The sequence below is a fragment of the Cherax quadricarinatus genome, chromosome 16 (assembly GCF_038502225.1).
Source record: "Cherax quadricarinatus isolate ZL_2023a chromosome 16, ASM3850222v1, whole genome shotgun sequence".
Classification (NCBI taxonomy): Eukaryota; Metazoa; Arthropoda; class Malacostraca; order Decapoda; family Parastacidae; genus Cherax; species Cherax quadricarinatus.
This window is the reverse complement of record NC_091307.1, coordinates 51,314,085-51,334,084: the sequence shown is the minus strand read 5'-3', so window position 1 is coordinate 51,334,084 and position 20,000 is coordinate 51,314,085. Positions and strand designations below refer to the sequence as shown.

General features: G+C 40.3%; 1 protein-coding gene across 1 annotated transcript in view; it reads left to right on the top strand.

The window, feature by feature from the left end:
- The window catches only part of LOC138852779 (alpha-(1,6)-fucosyltransferase-like), a 67,358-nt gene that overhangs the window by 40,890 nt on the left and 6,468 nt on the right, over positions 1-20,000 (top strand). The window contains exons 6-10 of the mRNA XM_070085570.1: positions 9,851-10,037; positions 10,167-10,404; positions 10,591-10,764; positions 11,237-11,387; positions 17,674-17,813. Coding sequence (XP_069941671.1) covers positions 9,851-10,037; positions 10,167-10,404; positions 10,591-10,764; positions 11,237-11,387; positions 17,674-17,813 — 890 coding nt within the window. The remainder of the gene's footprint in view (positions 1-9,850; positions 10,038-10,166; positions 10,405-10,590; positions 10,765-11,236; positions 11,388-17,673; positions 17,814-20,000) is intronic.

Genomic DNA, 20,000 nt, shown 5'->3' with positions numbered 1-20,000 from the left:
ACTCTCCATTTAATAACTCTCCTCTCCTATTTTTAACTGACAAATCCATTTGTTCTCTAGGCTTTCTTAACTTGTTAATCTCACTCCAAAACTTTTTCTTATTTTCAACAAAATTTGTTGATAACATCTCACCCACTCTCTCATTTGCTCTCTTTTTACATTGCTTCACCACTCTCTTAACCTCTCTCTTTTTCTCCATATACTCTTCCCTCCTTGCATCACTTCTACTTTGTAAAAACTTCTCATATGCTAACTTTTTCTCCCTTACTACTCTCTTTACATCATCATTCCACCAATCTCTCCTCTTCCCTCCTGCACCCACTTTCCTGTAACCACAAACTTCTGCTGAACACTCTAACACTACATTTTTAAACCTACCCCATACCTCTTCGACCCCATTGCCTATGCTCTCATTAGCCCATCTATCCTCCAATAGCTGTTTATATCTTACCCTAACTGCCTCCTCTTTTAGTTTATAAACCTTCACCTCTCTCTTCCCTGATGCTTCTATTCTCCTTGTATCCCATCTACCTTTTACTCTCAGTGTAGCTACAACTAGAAAGTGATCTGATATATCTGTGGCCCCTCTATAAACATGTACATCCTGAAGTCTACTCAACAGTCTTTTATCCACCAATACATAATCCAACAAACTACTGTCATTTCGCCCTACATCATATCGTGTATACTTATTTATCCTCTTTTTCTTAAAATATGTATTACCTATAACTAAACCCCTTTCTATACAAAGTTCAATCAAAGGGCTCCCATTATCATTTACACCTGGCACCCCAAACTTACCTACCACACCCTCTCTAAAAGTTTCTCCTACTTTAGCATTCAGGTCCCCTACCACAATTACTCTCTCACTTGGTTCAAAGGCTCCTATACATTCACTTAACATCTCCCAAAATCTCTCTCTCTCCTCTGCATTCCTCTCTTCTCCAGGTGCATACACGCTTATTATGACCCACTTCTCGCATCCAACCTTTACTTTAATCCACATAATTCTTGAATTTACACATTCATATTCTCTTTTCTCCTTCCATAACTGATCATTTAACATTACTGCTACCCCTTCCTTTGCACTAACTCTCTCAGATACTCCAGATTTAATCCCATTTATTTCCCCCCACTGAAACTCTCCCACCCCCTTCAGCTTTGTTTCGCTTAGAGCCAGGACATCCAACTTCTTTTCATTCATAACATCAGCAATCATCTGTTTCTTGTCATCCGCACTACATCCACGCACATTTAAGCATCCCAGTTTTATAAAGATTTTCTTCTTCTCTTTTTTAGTAAATGTATACAGGAGAAGGGGTTACTAGCCCATTGCTCCCGGCATTTTAGTCGCCTCATACGACACGCATGGCTTACGTAGGAAAGATTCTTTTCCACTTCCCCATGGACAATAGAAGAAATAAAAAAGAACAAGAGCTATTTAGAAAAAGGAGAAAAACGTAGATGTATGTATATATATATATATATATATATGAAGTGTGACCAAAGTGTAAGTAGGAGTAGCAAGATATCCCTGCTATCTAGCGTGTTTATGAGACAGAAAAAGAAACCAGCAATCCTACCATCATGCAAAACAGTTACAGGTTTTTGTTTCACAGTCATCTGGCAGGACGGTAGTACTTCCCTGGGTGGTTGCTGTCTACCAACCTACTACCTATGTATATATATATATATATATATATATATATATATATATGTATATCTATATATATATATATATATATATATATATATATGTGTGTGTGTGTGTGTGTGTGTGTGTGTGTGTGTGTGTTCACCTATTTGTGCTCACCTATTTGTGCTCACCTATTTGTGGTTGCAGGGGTCGAGTCACAGCTCCTGGCCCCGCCTCTTCGCTGATTGCTACTAGGTCCTCTCTCTCCCTGCCCCATGAGCTCTATCATACCTCGCCTTAAAACTATGTATGGTTCCTGCCTCCACTACATCACTTTCTAGGCTATTCCAAGGCCTGTCTACTCTATGACTGAAGTGTGTGTGTGTGTGTGTGTGTGTGTGTGTGTGTGTGTGTGTGTGTGTGTGTGTGTGTGTGTGTGTGTGTGTGTGTGTGTGTGTGTGTGTGTGTGTGTATGTAATCATCTAATTGTACTCACGTAATTGTGGTTGCAGGGGTCGAGACTCAGCTCCTAGCCCAGCCTCTTCACCGACCGCTACTAGGTCCTCTCTCCCCCTGCTCCATGAGCTTTATCATACCTTGTCTTAAAACTATGTATAGTTCCTGACTCCACTACATCGCTGGGTGGGTGGGTGTGTGTACTCATCTGATTGTGGTTGCTGCAGTCGAGTCATAGCTCATGGCGCCCCGTCTCTTCACTGGTCGCTACTAGGTCACCCCTCACTGTTCCATGAGCATTATCATAACTCTTCGTAAAGCTATGTATGGTTTTTGCCTCTAGTACATTACTTTCCCGACTCTTCCACTTCCTAACATCCCTGTGACTCATCTGAGTCTTCAACTCCCATCTCTGAAACTTTTCGTCTCTGTCCACACTGTCAATTCCTCTCAATATTTTATATGTTGCAATCATGTCCCCTCCCCTCCTAAATCCTTCATCTCCTCCAGCATAGTCAGGTCGATTTGCCTTAACCTCTCCTCGTAAGACATGCTCCTTCGCAGAGAGACTAGTCTTGTTGTGAACCTTTTCACTTTCTCTAATTTCTTTATGTGCTTGAACAGGTCTGTCTCCACTGAAAAGACTTTCTTAAACCTCATGTTAAGTTCTTCGCATACTTCTTGGTTGTTTCTTGTGGACTTCCCTCATTCCTCCCTCATTACCTGGTCCTTGACCAATGTTTTCCTCCTGATGTGGCTGTACAAGAGTTTCTGTTCAGAGTTGGCTTTCAATGCTATATCATTTTCATATTACTGCTGAGCCTTTTTCCTTATCTCTGAATATTTGTTTCTGGCTCATCGACTAATTTCTATTTTCCTACGTCATTTGTCGTCAATTATTTTTCCATTTTCTAGCACACTTACTTTTGGCTTCTCTACATCTTTGGGTGAACCAAAGACTCAATCTGGTGTTCCCATTATTTCTGTTGCCCTTGGAAATGAACCTCTCCTCTGCCACCTTGCATTTTGTTGTCATTTAATCCATCATTTCATTTACTGATTTTTCCCAACAGTTCTCTTTCCCACTGAACCTCATGCAGGAAATTTCTCATTCCATTGTAGATCCCCCACTTTCGTAGTCTGGCTTTTTCCATCCTACTCTTCCTGTATCCCTCTCCACCTATAACTACACTATGTATTCAATGCTCAAAACCACATGATCACTAGCTCCAAGGGGCCTTTTATATGTAATGTCCTCAGTGTCTGGACTACTCAACGGGAATATGCTGGCTCATCCTCGTCTCTCTCTGGTAGTGTCCCTAACATGATGTTTTTCAGTATCACCTTCATCATTTTAGCTTCCCATGTTTCAGGTCCCCTGTGTGGCCCTACCCATGTGGGTCCTTCTGGCCACCTCAGCTAGTGTGTCCACCATTCCTCTGTGTCTCTTATCGTTTTCTCTTCACCTCCTGCTATTATGTTGTGCGTTGTATATCGCTATAATCACCACCTTGGGACCCCCAATCTGAATTGTTCCTATTATGTAGTCCCTTGCTTCCATTCTCTCCATTCCTTCCATTTCCTCAAATCTCCACTTACCGTTTTTGATGAGCAGGGCAACTCTTCCTTTCTCTGTGCTCCCTCAATCTTTGCTCAGGACCTTATATCTGGATGATAAGATTGCATTTGTTATCAACCCAATAATTTTCATTTCAGTGTTTGCTATAATGTCTGGGGATGTCTCCATGATTCTTTCATGCGAATCCTCATATGGGTGCTGCTGCAGAGGTGGAGTTTGTGATGAGGGTGGTGGGGTCTATGGGTATGGAGTGTGGGTTATTTTGGGTTTGGTTGCTTTGGGGTTGTCAAGGTTGAGGGTCTTCCATAAGTGGTTCTGTGGGAGTTTATGTTTCCTCTTCCTCCTGAGTCTGGTTTCCATCCTTGACTCTCCAGCTCCTTGAGTCTATGTGTCCTCTCAGTTTCTGTCTTTCTTATCAAGTTCTGCCACAGTCGAGGTACACCCACTGGTAATTTGGCAAGACCCTTAGTCATGCTTTCTTCTGCAGGATCGTGCTTTTCACCGTTTCTGACTTGAAAACCAATTTGACTTATCGATTTCTTCTCTTTGAGAAACCCCTATCCTTAGAAAATTTGTCAACTCCTATCGCTTTCATGATATTTTCAATCCCTTTTTCAACCCCCTATCGTCTTTGTAAGTTGCCCCTTCGGCCTCCTGAAGCCTGTAAGCAAAGATTAACCTCTCCCTTATATCCTTCCATTGCATTTCCCTTATCTCATTATCTGATTGAATTATCTCCATTGCCACTTTCTTTACTATTTCCTGGATCTCTTGATGGTCAGATAAAACCTCTGTAGAGGACCTGCCTCCTTCGCTTTCTTCAGTCTTCTGTCTGCTGTCCCTGTACCCAGTGGCCTGCCACTTTCATTCCTTAACTTTTCCTGGGCTCCCTGGTAGCCTGATAGGGTCAGTGCATATGATTTATCTCCTTCGTTATCTTTGGTTCCCTCGTTTGTTTCTGATGTTCCAGTTCCTGATGTCATGCCTGTTCTGCTTTTCAGTTCATTAGTCTATTTCAGCATTTTCAGTTCCTCCTCTAAGCTCCGTATTCTAGTTCTTGTTTCCTGCAGTCATTCTGTCCTCCATTTTATTGCTAAGCTCTTTCTTAGCCTCCTTTCTCACTTTTGTTCCCTTTTCATGATCTCTGCTACCCAGTCTTCCCTCCCAGACTCTTCTTCAGATCCTAGACTTTCCTTCCTGCTCTCTGGGGTCCCATTTTTTTCACTAGTTACCACAAAATGTAAAGCTTATATGTAAATTTGTGTGTGTACTCACCTATTTGTACTCACCTATTTGTGGTTGCAGGGGTCGAGTCACAGCTCCTGGCCCCGCCTCTTCGCTGATTGCTACTAGGTCCTCTCTCTCCCTGCCCCATGAGCTCTCTCATACCTCGCCTTAAAACTATGTATGGTTCCCGCCTCCACTACGTCACTTTCTAGGCTATTCCACGGCCTGACTACTCTATGACTGAAGAAATACTTCCCAACATTCCTTTGATTCATCTGAGTCTTCAACTTCCAATTGTGACCTCTTGTGTCTGTGTCCCATCTCTGGAACATCCCGTCTTTGTCCACCTCGTCTATTCCGCGCAGTATTTTATATGTCGTTAGCATGTCTCCCCTGACCCTCCTGTCCTCCAGTGTCGTCAGGCCGATTTCCCTCAACCGTTCTTCATAGGACAATCCCCGTAGCTCTGGGACTAGTCTTGTTGCAAACCTTTGCACTTTCTCTAATTTCTTGACGTGCTTGACTAGGTGTGGATTCCAAACTGGTGCTGCATACTCCAGTATGGGCCTGACGTAGATGGTGTACAAAGTCTTAAACGAATCCTTACTGAGGTATCGGAACGCTATCCGTAGGTTTGCCAGGCGCCCGTATGCTGCAGCAGTTATCTGATTTATGTGCGCCTCAGGAGATATGCTCGGTGTTATACTCACCCCCAGATCTTTTTCCTTGAGTGAGGTTTGCAGTCTTTGGCCATCTAAACTATATTGTGTCTGCGGTCTTCTTTGCCCTTCCCCAATCTTCATGACTTTGCATTTGGCAGGGTTAAATTCAAGGAGCCAGTTGCTGGACCAGGCTTGTAGCCTGTCCAGATCTCTTTGTAGTCCTGCCTGATCCTCGTCCGATTCGATTCTTCTCATTAACTTCACATCGTCTGCAAACAAGGACACTTCTGAGTCTATCCCTTCCGTTATGTCGTTCACGTATACCAAGACCAGCACAGGTCCTAGGACTGACCCCTGTGGAACCCCGCTTGTCACAGGCGCCCACTCTGACACCTCGTCGCGTACCATGACTCGTTGTTTCCTCCCTGTCAGATATTCTCTGATCCATTGCAGTGCCTTTCCTGTTATGTGTGCCTGGTCCTCTAGCTTTTGCAGTAAACTCTTGTGAGGAACTGTGTCGAAAGCCTTCTTGCAGTCCAAAAATACGCAGTCGATCCACCCCTCTCTCTCTTGTCTTACTTCTGTCACCTTGTCATAAAACTCTAGTAGGTTTGTGACACAGGATTTTCCTTCCCTGAAACCGTGCTGGTTGTCAATTATACACTTGTTTCTTTCCAGGTGCCCCACCACTCTCCTCCTGATGATCTTCTCCATGACCTTGCATACTATACACGTTAGTGATACAGGTCTGTAGTTTAGTGCCTCATGTCTGTCTCCCTTTTTAAAAATTGGGACTACATTTGCCATTTTCCATACCTCAAGGAGTTGCCCAGTTTCAAATGATGTGTTGAAGATCTTTGTTAATGGCTCACACAATATCTCTGCTCCCTCTTTAAGGACCCATGGAGAGATGTTGTCTGGTCCCACCGCCTTTGAGGTGTCAAGTTCGCATAGCAGCTTCTTCACCTCCTCCTTGGTTATATGTACCTCATCCAGCACTTGCTGGTGTGCCCCCCTGTTCTGATTTCTTGGAGTCCTACTGGTTTCCACTGTAAATACCTCTTTAAATCTTGTGTTGAGCTCCTGACATACCTCTCGGTCGTTTCTTGTGAATTCCCCATCACCCTTCCTCAGTCTGATTACCTGGTCCTTGACTGTTGTTTTCCTCCTGATGTGGCTGTACAACAGCTTCGGGTCAGTCTTTACTTTTGATGCTATGTCATTTTCATATTGTCTCTGAGCCTCCCTTCTTATCTGTGCATATTCGTTTCTGGCTCTTCGGCTGATTTCTTTATTTTCCTGAGTTCTCTGTCTTCTGTACCTTTTCCATTCTCTAGTACACCTAGTTTTTGCCTCCCTACACCTTTGGGTGAACCAAGGACTCGTTCTGTTCTTCCCATTATTTCTGTTTCCCTTGGGAACAAACCTCTCCTCTGCCTCCTTGCATTTTGTTGCTACATAGTCCATCATTTCTTGTACTGGTTTTCCTGTCAGTTCCCTCTCCCACTGAATGTCTTGAAGGAAGTTCCTCATGCCTGAGTAGTTCCCCCTTTTGTAGTTTGGTTTTTCCCAGCCTATTCCTGCTACTCTCTCCACTTGGAGCTCAACTATGTAGTCGAAGCACAGAACCACATGATCACTAGCTCCCAGGGGCCTTTCATACATGATACCCTCGATGTCCTAACTACTCATGGTGAATACAAGGTCCAACCTTGCTGGTTCATCCTCTCCTCTCTCTCTGGTAGTGTCTCTAACATGTTGATGCATGAGGTTCTCCAGTACCACATCCATCATCTTGGCTCTCCATGTTTCGGGACCCCCATGGGGCTCCAGGCTTTCCCAGTCAATCTCCTTGTGATTGAAATCACCCATAACTAGTAACTTTGCTCCCCCCATGTGTGCTCTCCTGGCCACCTCGGCTAGTGTGTTGATCATTGCTCTGTTGCTCTCATCGTATTCTTCTCTTGGTCTCCTGCAGTTCTGTGGTGGGTTGTACATTACTGCAATTATCACCTTATGTCCCTCAGACTGGATTGTTCCTACTAAGTAGTCCCTTTCGCCCATGCCATCCATTCCTTCCATTTTCTCAAAACCCCACTGGTTTTTAATGAGCAGTGCAACTCCTCCTCCCCCTCTCCTCCCTCTATCTTTCCTGAAGATTTGATATCCGGATGGAAAGATTGAATCTGTTATTATTCTGGTGAGTTTTGTTTCTGTGAGTGCTATTATGTCTGGGGATGTCTCTTTGATTCTTTCGTGCCACTCCTCATACTTGTTTGTTATTCCATCTGCATTTGTATACCACACCTTCAACTTCTTTTCTAAGACTGTGGTCTGGGAAGTATATTGGGGTTGGGGAAGTGGGAGACCTGGTAAGGAAGTATGGGTTGTTGCTGTGGGGGTGAAGTTTGTAATGTAGTGGGTGGGGGCATTGGATGTGGCATGGGTGTTTTGATTTAGAGTGTTTGGTTGCACTGGGGTTGACCTGGTTGGGAGGCTTCTATAGAAAGTTGTGAGGGAGGTAGAATATATACATATATATATATGTGTGTGTGTGTGTGTGTGTGTGTGTGTACTCACCTAGTTGTACTCACCTAGTTGAGGTTGCGGGGGTCGAGTCCGAGCTCCTGGCCCCTCCTCTTCACTGATCGCTACTAGGTCACTCTCCCTGAGCCGTGAGCTTTATCATACCTCTGCTTAAAGCTATGTATGGATCCTGCCTCCACTACATCGCTTCCCAAACTATTCCACTTACTGACTACTCTGTGGCTGAAGAAATACTTCCTAACATCCCTGTGATTCATCTGTGTCTTCAGCTTCCAACTGTGTCCCCTTGTTACTGTGTCCAATCTCTGGAACATCCTGTCTTTGTCCACCTTGTCAATTCCTCTCAGTATTCTGTATGTCGTTATCATGTCCCCCCTATCTCTCCTGTCCTCCAGTGTCGTCAGGTTGATTTCCCTTAACCTCTCCTCGTAGGACATACCTCTTAGCTGTGTGTGTGTGTGTGTGTGTGTGTGTGTGTGTGTGTGTGTGTGTGTGTGTGTGTGTGTGTGTGTGTGTGTGTGTGTGTGTGTGTTTGTGTGTGTGTGTGTGCGTGTGTGTGTGTGTGTGTGTGTGTGTGTGTGTGTGTGTGTGTGTGTGTGTGTGTGTGTGTGTGTGTGTGTGTGTGTGTGTGGTGTGTGTGTGTGTGTGTGTGTGTGTGTGTGTGTGTGTGTGTGTGTGTGTATGTGTGTGTGTGCTCATCTATTTGTGGTTGCAGGGGTCAAGTCACAGCTCTTGGTCCAAAATCTTCGCTGCTCACTACTGGGTCCATTTCCTGCTCCATGATCTTAATCGTATCTCTTCTTAAAGCTATGTATATATTCTACCTTCACTACATCACTCTCCAGAGAGTTCCACTTCCTGATAACTCTATGACTAAAGAAATACTTTCTAACATGTCTGTCACTCATCAGAGTTTTCAACTTCCTGTTGTGTCCCCTTGTTCCTGTGTCCTATCTCTGAAACTTTCTGTACCTGTCCACCTTATCAATACCTCAGTATTTTGTATGTTCTTATTATGTCTCCCCATTTATCCTGTCCTTAGTGTCATCAGGCTGAGTTCCCGCAACCTCTCCTTGTAGGATCCTGGACTAATGTTGTTATAAACCATTACACCTTACTGGTGCTGCGTCTCTAATGTGGGCCTGACATACACGGTGTACAGAGTCTTGAACGATTCCTTACTTAGGAGTCATCACGCTATTCTTAGGTTTGCCAGGGGCCCATATACTACAACAGTTATTTGTTTGATGTATGCCTCAGATGTGTTCGCTATTATACTCACCCCAAGATCCCTTTCCTCGTCGTAAGCTTCTCTCTTTTATGTGCGGGTTATTTGTGTATCGTTCCAGTCACGGTATTGTGTCTTTTTTTGTTATTCAGTCTTCGACCCCCTAGCATGTATTCTGCATTGTTTTTACCTTTCGTAATCGTCATGACTCTGCACTTGGCTTGGTTAAACTCCAGCAACCAATTGATTGACCAAGCTTGCAGCCTCTGTGTGTGTGTTTGTTGTACCGAATAATCTGAACCGGTGAGTTTGGCTTAAGAAGAAAAGCCATTTACTCTGAATAAGTGTAAATGAGTCTGAACAAAAGATACAAAACATTGATTATTGATTTTAAGTATTATTGAATGATTAGGATGAGATTATATTATTATCACAGAATGTTTTAGTTAAAACTTGGTATGAAGAGGAACATTACAGTAACTATGCTATCATACTTCTACTTAAATGCCTCACAGCCATGTGGTCTTGGTTGCCAGTTCCACCACCTCATCCACTGCTTCATGGCAGCCTATGAGACACATCGAACTCTCGTTCTCAACTCTACTGGCTGGCGATACTCCCCCAAGGGCTGGGAAACTGTCTTCCAGCCTTTCAGTGAAACATGCACCAACTACTCTAAAGCGAATATAACATACTGGCCTGGTAAGATGTGTGAATAAATATTTAGTTCATCTTTCATTATCTTACATCAGTAGTGACGTTCTTATATCATAAAATAAGGTAGGTTTATATACACTATATTTATATACACTAGACTTCACATATTCGCAGGCAAGAGTGATTCACCAACGATACGCTTTCCTCCGTCTTACATCATGAATCCCTCTCCAAACATGTTGCCATTAGCCATCCCGAGAGACATCTCTAAACGACTTTTACGCTTGCATGGTAATCCAGGCGTCTGGTGGATGGGTCAGTTTATCAAGTATTTTTTCAAATTTCAGCCGAACATGCAAGAAACTATCAGCAAAACAGAAAAATCCATTCAGTTTGAACATCCCATTGTGGGGTAAGTATCCCAACCAAATTTTTGATGAGATTTTTTTTTTAATTGGACATCAACATTAAATTGTTTCTTTAGTTATATAAATGATACTGCGATTTTTTTCCTTATGGACAAGAAATGAGCAAATAGTGAAGTTAGTTCCTTTGTTTCATTAAGTGCCTTATTGTAAGATTTTATTGTTTTCTGCAGTGTACATGTCAGACGAACCGATAAACGTACCGAGACAAGTTACCATAATGTGGAAGAATACATGGAACAGGTTGAGGAATACTTTGCCGGACTCCAGCTCTTGGACCCAAATGTTACACGACGGATCTACCTATCTTCTGACGAGCCCAAAGTCTACGAAGAAATGGAGAAAAAGTACCAGATTAAGGATTTTGACATTATATTAAGTTTTGTGGATGTTATATATACGAAACAATATATACAAAATTTGCACTTCAGTTTTCGCGAACCTAACTTTGAATTAAATTCATTATAGAAGTAAATTCTTAGGGATTTAGGTATAATAAGTTAGAGAAGGATGGATCTTGATATACTTTAAATTAATTTTGATCCAGTGGAAGAATATAGTCTTTTAAATTTAATACGAATATTTATAGTTAAGAGTGATGGGAAACAATTTTTATAGCTTTCTCGATATCTTATTTTTTTTTTTTAAATCATAGTCCTGGGGAGCCATCTTTCGTAAGTTTTGTCATATTTCCATTCGTTCCTAAATTTCTCGTTCATACATAAAAAGGGCATATTATTAAATAAGAATGACGTCAGCAAAATATATTTCAAACATACTCTCACGATCTAAGGAACCAAATATTACATTATTCCACAGGTACCCTCATTACAAGATCCTTTATCACAGGAAGCATGTACAAGTGGACCAGGATATAACACGGTTCACTGTGACCTCGCTTAGAGATCTCGTAGTTGATATCTACTTCTTGGCTCGTACAGACTACATCGTTGTCACATTCACGTCAAACGTGAGTAATGTTCTGACCATTGTAATAATTATTCCGAGAAGTACTTAGATCGAAATTTAAAAAAATTATGATTGTTCAAAGTTCAAAAAAATGCATTACGTATTGTTAAGTTTAAACACTAATGTTTATTTGTGAAAATTATGATACAAGAAGAGGAAATAGAAACGTGTATAATCACTAAAGACATTTTTTGTTTTAGATCCATTTCGGTCTTGAGACCTTGTTTACAAAATCTCTGGACCGAAACTCTTCCTGATAATTGTTTTTAGGTGTTTGCACATATGTTTATCTCAATGTTTAAATAAAATTTTATAGAATATTAATTAACTGATTATGCTATAAGACCGACGATATGTCAGACTCTTTTCCTACTGGTTTATTAAAGACAAAATTACTGAACATTACGACCTTTCCTCTCATAGCTAAGGTCAGTACTCGACATTAGTTGCAGTGAAAAAGGTCTTCAGTAAAGGTCAAAATATAGTTACAAGTGATAAATTAGTGGGACTAAGAGTTGAAGAAAAACAATGTGGGTTAAGGAACGAGTAAGAGGAAAAAAAACAATTGTGGTTGTGCTAACTGTGTAAATTCCAAAGGGAAGCTTTCACTTAATGTCGTAAATTATTGGTTTCCAAAGTTCTTACGATCACACGTTGACTCTGTAATTTCAGCCGTGTGCCCCTTTGTATAGAGGGGAAAAATAACTTTCTACAAATAGTGACGGAGATAGGGAGATTGATATAACAACATACACCTATATTTTACTAGTACATAAGAGTGACAGATGTTGTTGATATAACAACATACTCCTATATTTTACTAGTATACAAGAGTGACAGATGTTGTTGATATAACAACATACTCCTATATTTTACTAGTATACAAGAGTGACAGATGTTGTTGATATAACAACATACTCCTATATTTTACTAGTATACAAGAGTGACAGATGTTGTTGATATAACAACATACTCCTATATTTTGCTAGTACATAAGAGTGACAGATGTTGTTGATATAACAACATACTCCTATATTTTACTAGTATATAATCGCTGTTCAACATTATTTTTCCAACAGGAAAAACAAATTTGAAAAACAAACTTTCCTAATTCATACATTAATTATTATTAAACTTTTAAAAAATATTATTAATATCGTTATATTTGGAAAGAAATATAATAATATCAACGTCAAAAACTTAATGACTACAAGAAATCGGGAGAATACCGGCAAATAAAAAAAAAAAAAATTACACTGGGTTTAGAGCCAGGAAAACTTAGTGAGAAGAATGTATGTGTGCTTTTTGAAAGCCAGAACTTTAATTCTGGGTCCTCACAGTCACCCTGAGATCATTCTCCATAAATATTATAACACGATCGTTGGTCTTAGCAATGCACAAAACACAGAATTAATGCTAGCATTGATATGTTGAGGGAAACAGTAGAACTTTATATGGTAATTTTGACAACTAAAGTAAGATTGAATAATCTGTGACCAGAATTTAGTCGGATGGACAGTTGATATGTCTGTATTAACTATTTATACTTTGAATATAGTTGTGTAAACAACTTGTCGGTTTCTTGTAGAACCGACAAGTTGATAAATTAGACACATGTGTAACACTTGGGTATCGTTATTGAGGAAACGTTTCTCCACACAGTGGCTTCATCAGTCCATATAAAGGAAAATGGTGAAGAACAGGAGTAGTTTGAGGTAATCAGTCCCTCAGGCAAGGCTCAATGTAATCAGTCCATCAATCTTGAAAAGAATACAGCATATGCACGAAGAAGCTGCTATAATTTATCAACTTGTCGGTTCTCTGAACCATTTATCTACATTCCTGTTAGACACAGAATTACAACCCTGGAATGCAAAGGCCTGTTATCCTGGGTGTAAAGGGGGCAAAATAAACGCAGCAGAAAAACTTTTGACTTACATTATCCTTCACCAAGTATGTACACTATATACACTATGTACAACAATAGGTATTAGTGCACTCCACTGTAAATAAGGCAGAATAGAAGCCACTAGAGAGCAGACCGTGCTTCAACCAGCTCTAGAATGGGAATGACAAGGGCAGACAGGTGTGTGGTACCCACAACACCTCTGCGATTGCCAAAACCATCTTCTCATTGACTTGAACCTGGGTACTGATCAAACGACGGGGCCCCATCGTCCGACCCTAGTATTGGTTCGCTGGTTGGGGGAGATAGCCTTTCAATGAAGGTGTGTACATGCGCTGAATAAAAGTTATGTACTCTTTGCATGCCACACACAGCAACATCTTGGGATCTTAATACAAGGAATTCTTCACTTGCCTATCCTTTAGGCATGACCTACTTCCACATTTGGATTAATCAGATGTGATACCACCTACGACTGCTTCACTTCACCTGTCTACAGTATATAAGCAACTTCTTCGTGCAAAGCAAATGCTGTATTCCTTTCAAGATTGATGGACTGATTACATCGACTCCAGGATGAGGGACTGATTACCTCAAGCTCCTGTTCTTCACCATACTCCTTTGTATGGACTGATGAAGCCACTGTGTGACGAAACGATTCCTCAGTATAAATGCCCAACTGTTACATATGTGTCTAATTTATCAATAAAATTCGTCTTCCATTAAATTTTATGCTAGTCAATAAAATGTTGATAAATAAATATAATTAAAATATTGATTTTGAAACCAAAAACTAATTATTATATGTGAAAATTAATTTGCAAAACCCATATGGGCTTCCCTGTTTTAATGTATAGTCACCAAGTGAACACATCATGTGATATCATCCCTGTCAACCCAGTAAGCCTGCAGGAGGCGTCGGTCATATGACCAAATGCTACACTTGGCTAGTGATTATATCACTAAAAGCCCTGTCAGGAAGCCTTTATATTGTTTGTGAATAGCATATCACCACTGGTACTCAAAACATGAGGAAAGACGGTAATACTATGTTGTACTATAAATCTCCCAGCAACCATAGAACCGATGGTAAAAAATTTTGGCTAGATGTTCTATCTTGTCAAATAAATACTTATCTACTTAAAGGAGACTTTCTTTTAGCTGTTCCAAATTCCTCCCTGAGCACTCGACTGCGCCCCCATCCTCACCGAACATAGGTGTATTTGCTGCAGGGCGACAGCTGATCAATTCGGACTTCATGGTCTGGTGTGTCATACATCAGAAGAGGAGTATGCTAGACATGAGGAGGTTAATGACATTATAAAGAGAAGTCTCGTCACAGCCCGTTGCCCAGCTCAACGGGAACCCCAAATACAGAGGTCTGATGGAAGTCAAAAGCGCCCTGATGGAGTCACTATGCTACCCCTAGAGGGATGGTAAGCAGATTGCATGGGACTAAACCTGTGCCGCCACTTTGGTAGACACCTACTTGCCATACTCTGAAGCTGAAGGGGGGTGGAGCTGCCAGCTACAGGGAGACCCAGAAGAACCGCAGATATGAAAGCGTTCCCCCTTGCTATAACTTCATCCTAATAAGGTCAGAGACCCTTGGAGCATGGGGCAAGTGTGCTCTAAAGTTCATCAAAGAGCTGGGTCAAAAGCTCGTCTCAGAAACTAAGGATCACAGAGCGGCCAGCTTCCTCTATCAGAGACTCAGTGTTGTGATCCAGAGGGTAAATGCCTGCATTATTCTGGGCACGCGGCCCACCGGTGGGGAGCTGGACGAAACATTCTAGATGTACGCTCTGAGATGTTATTTATGTTGTTCTATTCCCCATTGTATTTTTGTCAATGTATTTTGCCTTTAAATAAAGTTCACAGAGAATATAGAATATAGGGGGTGGTAGGAGAAGAAAATATTCAAACATCTCCGTGGAGAACCTCGAGTTTTCCCAGAAGTAAGTTTATTCTTTTCTCTGAGGATGAGGGTCCCCAGTCCAGTTCCAGAGGTGGTGCCTCCATATATATACATATATATATATATATATATATATATATATATATATATATATATATATATATATATATATATATATATATATATATATATATATATATATGTGACCACGAACGAGTGGTATTGATCAACAACAACACTGCACTAGCCAAGGACTCGAACTCATGCTGCTTTGGCCTGCCTCATGGTGGGCAAAAACGCATGACGCCCTAATCCACTGGACCATACGATCCTTAGGAGTAGTGCATCCAGCGGAACTGGATGTTGTCCTCGCTACCCAAGGACACACGATGGTGTAGATTACTCTAGGTTAATTTCATTCTAGGCCCTGTTTGGTGTACTGGTACAAAGAAGAGCAGTATTTTATATTACTGTGACCACGAACGAGTGGTATTGATCAACAACAACATTGCACTAGCCAAGGACTCGAACCCATGCTGCTATCGTTTACATGATTTGCGACACTTTCTGGAGAAAAAAAATCGAAAAATTTTGGATTAAAGTGTTATCTTACCGAAAAATAGTGCCTAATTCTAGCATCAATTTGATGCAATCAGCTTGTTTCTATCATATAACTAACCATTTTTTTCTAAAAATGTATTTTTTTTTAATCCTGCTGTCATCAAGGGGACATGATGACAATACGTTTTTTTTTCTGCAAAAATTACGGTTTTTATGATTGTTTCTTTCCAAATATACTAGTTGGCTTATTCTCTGTGGAGCTCCTATCAGTCCATGGAGAAAAACACACGTCAGTAGCCTGTGGGCTGCCGGGATGTTTGGTTGTGTGTGAATGACACATGTGCAACTCTTGGGTATCTTTATTGAGGAAACGTTTCGCCACACAGTGGCTTCATCAGTCCATACAAAGGAGAATCTTGAAGAACAGGAGGAGAATGAGGTAATCAGTCCCTCAACCTTGAGTCGATGTGGTCAGTCCATCAATCTTGAATAGAATACGGCATACGTGCTGAGAAGGAGCTTATAAACCCAAGAGTTGCACATGTGTCTAATTTATCAACATGTCGGTTCTCTGAACCATTCATCTACAAACCTGTCAGACACTGCAACTTCTTGGGATCTTAATACTTGGGAATTCTTCGCTTGCCTAATTCTTGGGCACGACCTACTTCAACATTGAACAAATGTTACACGACCTATGACTGCTGCACCTCTCCTGCCAACGGTTTATAAGCTCCTTCTCAGCACGTATGCCGTATTCTATTCAAGATTGATGGACTGACCACATCGACTCAAGGTTGAGGGACTGATTACCTCATTCTCCTCCTGTTCTTCAAGATTCTCCTTTGTATGGATTGATGAAGCCACTGTGTGGCGAAACGTTTCCTCAATAAAGATACCCAAGAGTTGCACATGTGTCTAATTTATCAACATGTCGGTTCTCTGAACCATTCATCTACAAACTTGGTTGTGTGTGCTGAGACTTGGTGCACGGTAACCGTCGAGTTTTACACAATATAATTAAATAAAAACTCTGGAGTTTATAGTCACATTTTTCGATAACTACCGGAAAAATATTCATGATTTTTGCAGACGTTGTTGAGGAATGCTGGTTCTACAGAATGATAATAAGAAATTGTGATGTTCCATACCAATATGTTTTTATTGATTTAAAAGAAATAAGCACCAAATTCAACATTTTTTTATTATGAATTCTGCTGACATTTTGCATAAAGTTTTATGGTTAAATAATTATTTAGGCCTTTATCTTTCAATTCATGTCAGCTAGAACATTGTGCATCTTACTAATTCCGTAAAGTAGGGAGAGTTGTAGGCACTAGAATAGGGCATTATTGATTTTTTTTCTATCTATCTGGTCGACAAAACGTCACTAGGAAGACAGTGTGCGGGTGTCAAATGCTGCTTAAATCACTGTAAACGTTTTATTGAAATTGGTAAAAGGATTTAATTTTTTGTTCATCCCCTCAAGGAAGGTACCTTGATGCTGGTGAGGGGATCTTGATCTAGGGAATTGGATCTGTTCTCCAGTTCCCTGAATTATACCTGAATACCTTCCACATCAACGCCTCAGGCGCTGTATAATCCTACGGGTTTAGCGCTTCCCCTTAATAATAACAACAATAATAATTTGTGTGACTTGTACACTACTCAAGGCTACTTTAATTTCTGAAATGGAGATTAAAGTAAGCCTTAAATTTATGTATGTCTGAGATATACATAAACCCTGAAATTACACGTACTGTTATTTTATTCATCAGAAAGCAGAAGCATCTCCTGACACGGGTCATAATCATATACATGACCCATATCGTGTATAACGATGTGTCATGAATACTTTCAAGATATAATTAACATCTAACAAGTATATTCTTGGCGGTACAGATAGGGAGGCTGGTGTACGAGATGATGCAGACCCTCAACCACGACGCCTCCGCTAAGTTCTACTCCCTGGACAAGGGTTTTTATTCCCACTCACAGCGCCCAAACTTTTCTAGGGTGCGCTTTACCCACCAGGCTCGCAGGTATGAATGAATTATCTTATTTAAAGGCACAACAAATATATGAAAATATGAGGCTATCTATATTCAAAATTAAATATTCAAAATATGATCTAAATTGTTGTTTCTCAATGGGTTCCTTGATGTCATTGGAAATTATTTACTAAACTCTTGAATATGTGTATTAAAGTTCAAGTTAAACCTAACGCAATTATTTTATCTTCTCAGAAAATGAAAACTTTGATAATGTGGAATATTTGAAGCATATATCTAAATCAATATTGTTGTATATATACATACATATATATATATATATATATATATATATATATATATATATATATATATATATATATATATATATATATATATATAAATATGTGAACAGTATTTAGATAAAGGTAGGGAAGTTTTTATTGCATTTATGGATTTAGAAAAGGCATATGATAGAGTGGATAGAGGAGCAATGTGGCAGATGTTGCAAGTTTATGGAATAGGTGGTAAGTTACTAAATGCTATAAAGAGCTTTTATGAGGATAGTGAGGCTCAGGTTAGGGTGTGTAGAAGAAAGGGAGAATACTTCCCGGTAAAAGTAGGTCTTAGGCAGGGATGTGTAATGTCACCATGGTTGTTTAATATATTTATAGATGGGGTTGTAAAAGAAGTAAATGCTAGGGTGTTCGGGAGAGGGGTGGGATTAAATTATGGGGAATCAAATTCAAAATGGGAATTGACACAGTTACTTTTTGCTGATGATACTGTGCTTATGGGAGATTCTAAAAAAAAATTGCAAAGGTTAGTGGATGAGTTTGAGAATGTGTGTAAAGGTAGAAAGTTGAAAGTGAACATAGAAAAGAGTAAGGTGATGAGGGTATCAAATGATTTAGATAAAGAAAAATTGGATATCAAATTGGGGAGGAGGAGTATGGAAGAAGTGAATGTTTTCAAATACTTGGGAGTTGACGTGTCGGCGGATGGATTTATGAAGGATGAGGTTAATCATAGAATTGATGAGGGAAAAAATGTGAGTGGTGCGTTGAGGTATATGTGGAGTCAAAAAACGTTATCTATGGAGGCAAAGATGGGAATGTATGAAAGTATAGTAGTACCAACACTCTTATATGGATGTGAAGCTTGGGTGGTAAATGCAGCAGCGAGGAGACGGTTGGAGGCAGTGGAGATGTCCTGTCTAAGGGCAATGTGTGGTGTAAATATTATGCAAAAAATTCGGAGTGTGGAAATTAGGAGAAGGTGTGGAGTTAATAAAAGCATTAGTCAGAGGGCAGAAGAGGGGTTGTTGAGGTGGTTTGGTCATTTAGAGAGAATGGATCAAAGTAGAATGACATGGAAAGCATATAAATCTATAGGGGAAGGAAAGAGGGGTAGGGGTCGTCCTCGAAAGGGTTGGAAAGAGGGGGTAAAGGAGGTTTTGTGGGCGAGGGGCTTGGACTTCCAGCAAGTGTGCATGAGCGTGTTAGATAGGAGTGAATGGAGACGAATGATACTTGGGACCTGACGATCTGTTGGAGTGTGAGCTGGGTAATATTTAGTGAAGGGATTCAGGGAAACCGGTTATTTTTATATAGTCGGACTTGAGTCCTGGAAATGGGAAGTACAATGCCTGCACTTTAAAGGAGGGGTTTGGGATATTGGCAGTTTGGAGGGGTATGTTGTGTATCTTTATATGTGTATGCTTCTAAACTGTTGTATTCTGAGCACCTCTGCAAAAGCAGTGATAATGTGTGAGTGTGGTGAAAGTGTTGAATGATGATGAAAGTATTTTCTTTTTGGGTATTTTCTTTCTTTTTTGGGTCATCCTGCCTCGGTGGGAGACGACCGACTTGTTGAAAAAAAAAAAAAATATATATATATATATATAAATATATATATATACATATATATATATATGTATATATATATATATATATATATATATATATATATATATATATATATATATATATATATATATATATATATATATATATATATATATATACATATATGTAGACAATCGCAGACAGGTGATTTAACAATGTAAGAGAAGCCACGGGGGGAGGGGAATCTTTAGCTCAATTATTTTCACACTTCTCAGTGGGTCAACAATAGCTGAGCAATGTTACAATGATAGCCACAGGAGAAATGAGGGTAAGTTTTCTCAGACTATGGCAGCGTGAGTGACACAGTACTCATTTTATATTTTCTGGCCAT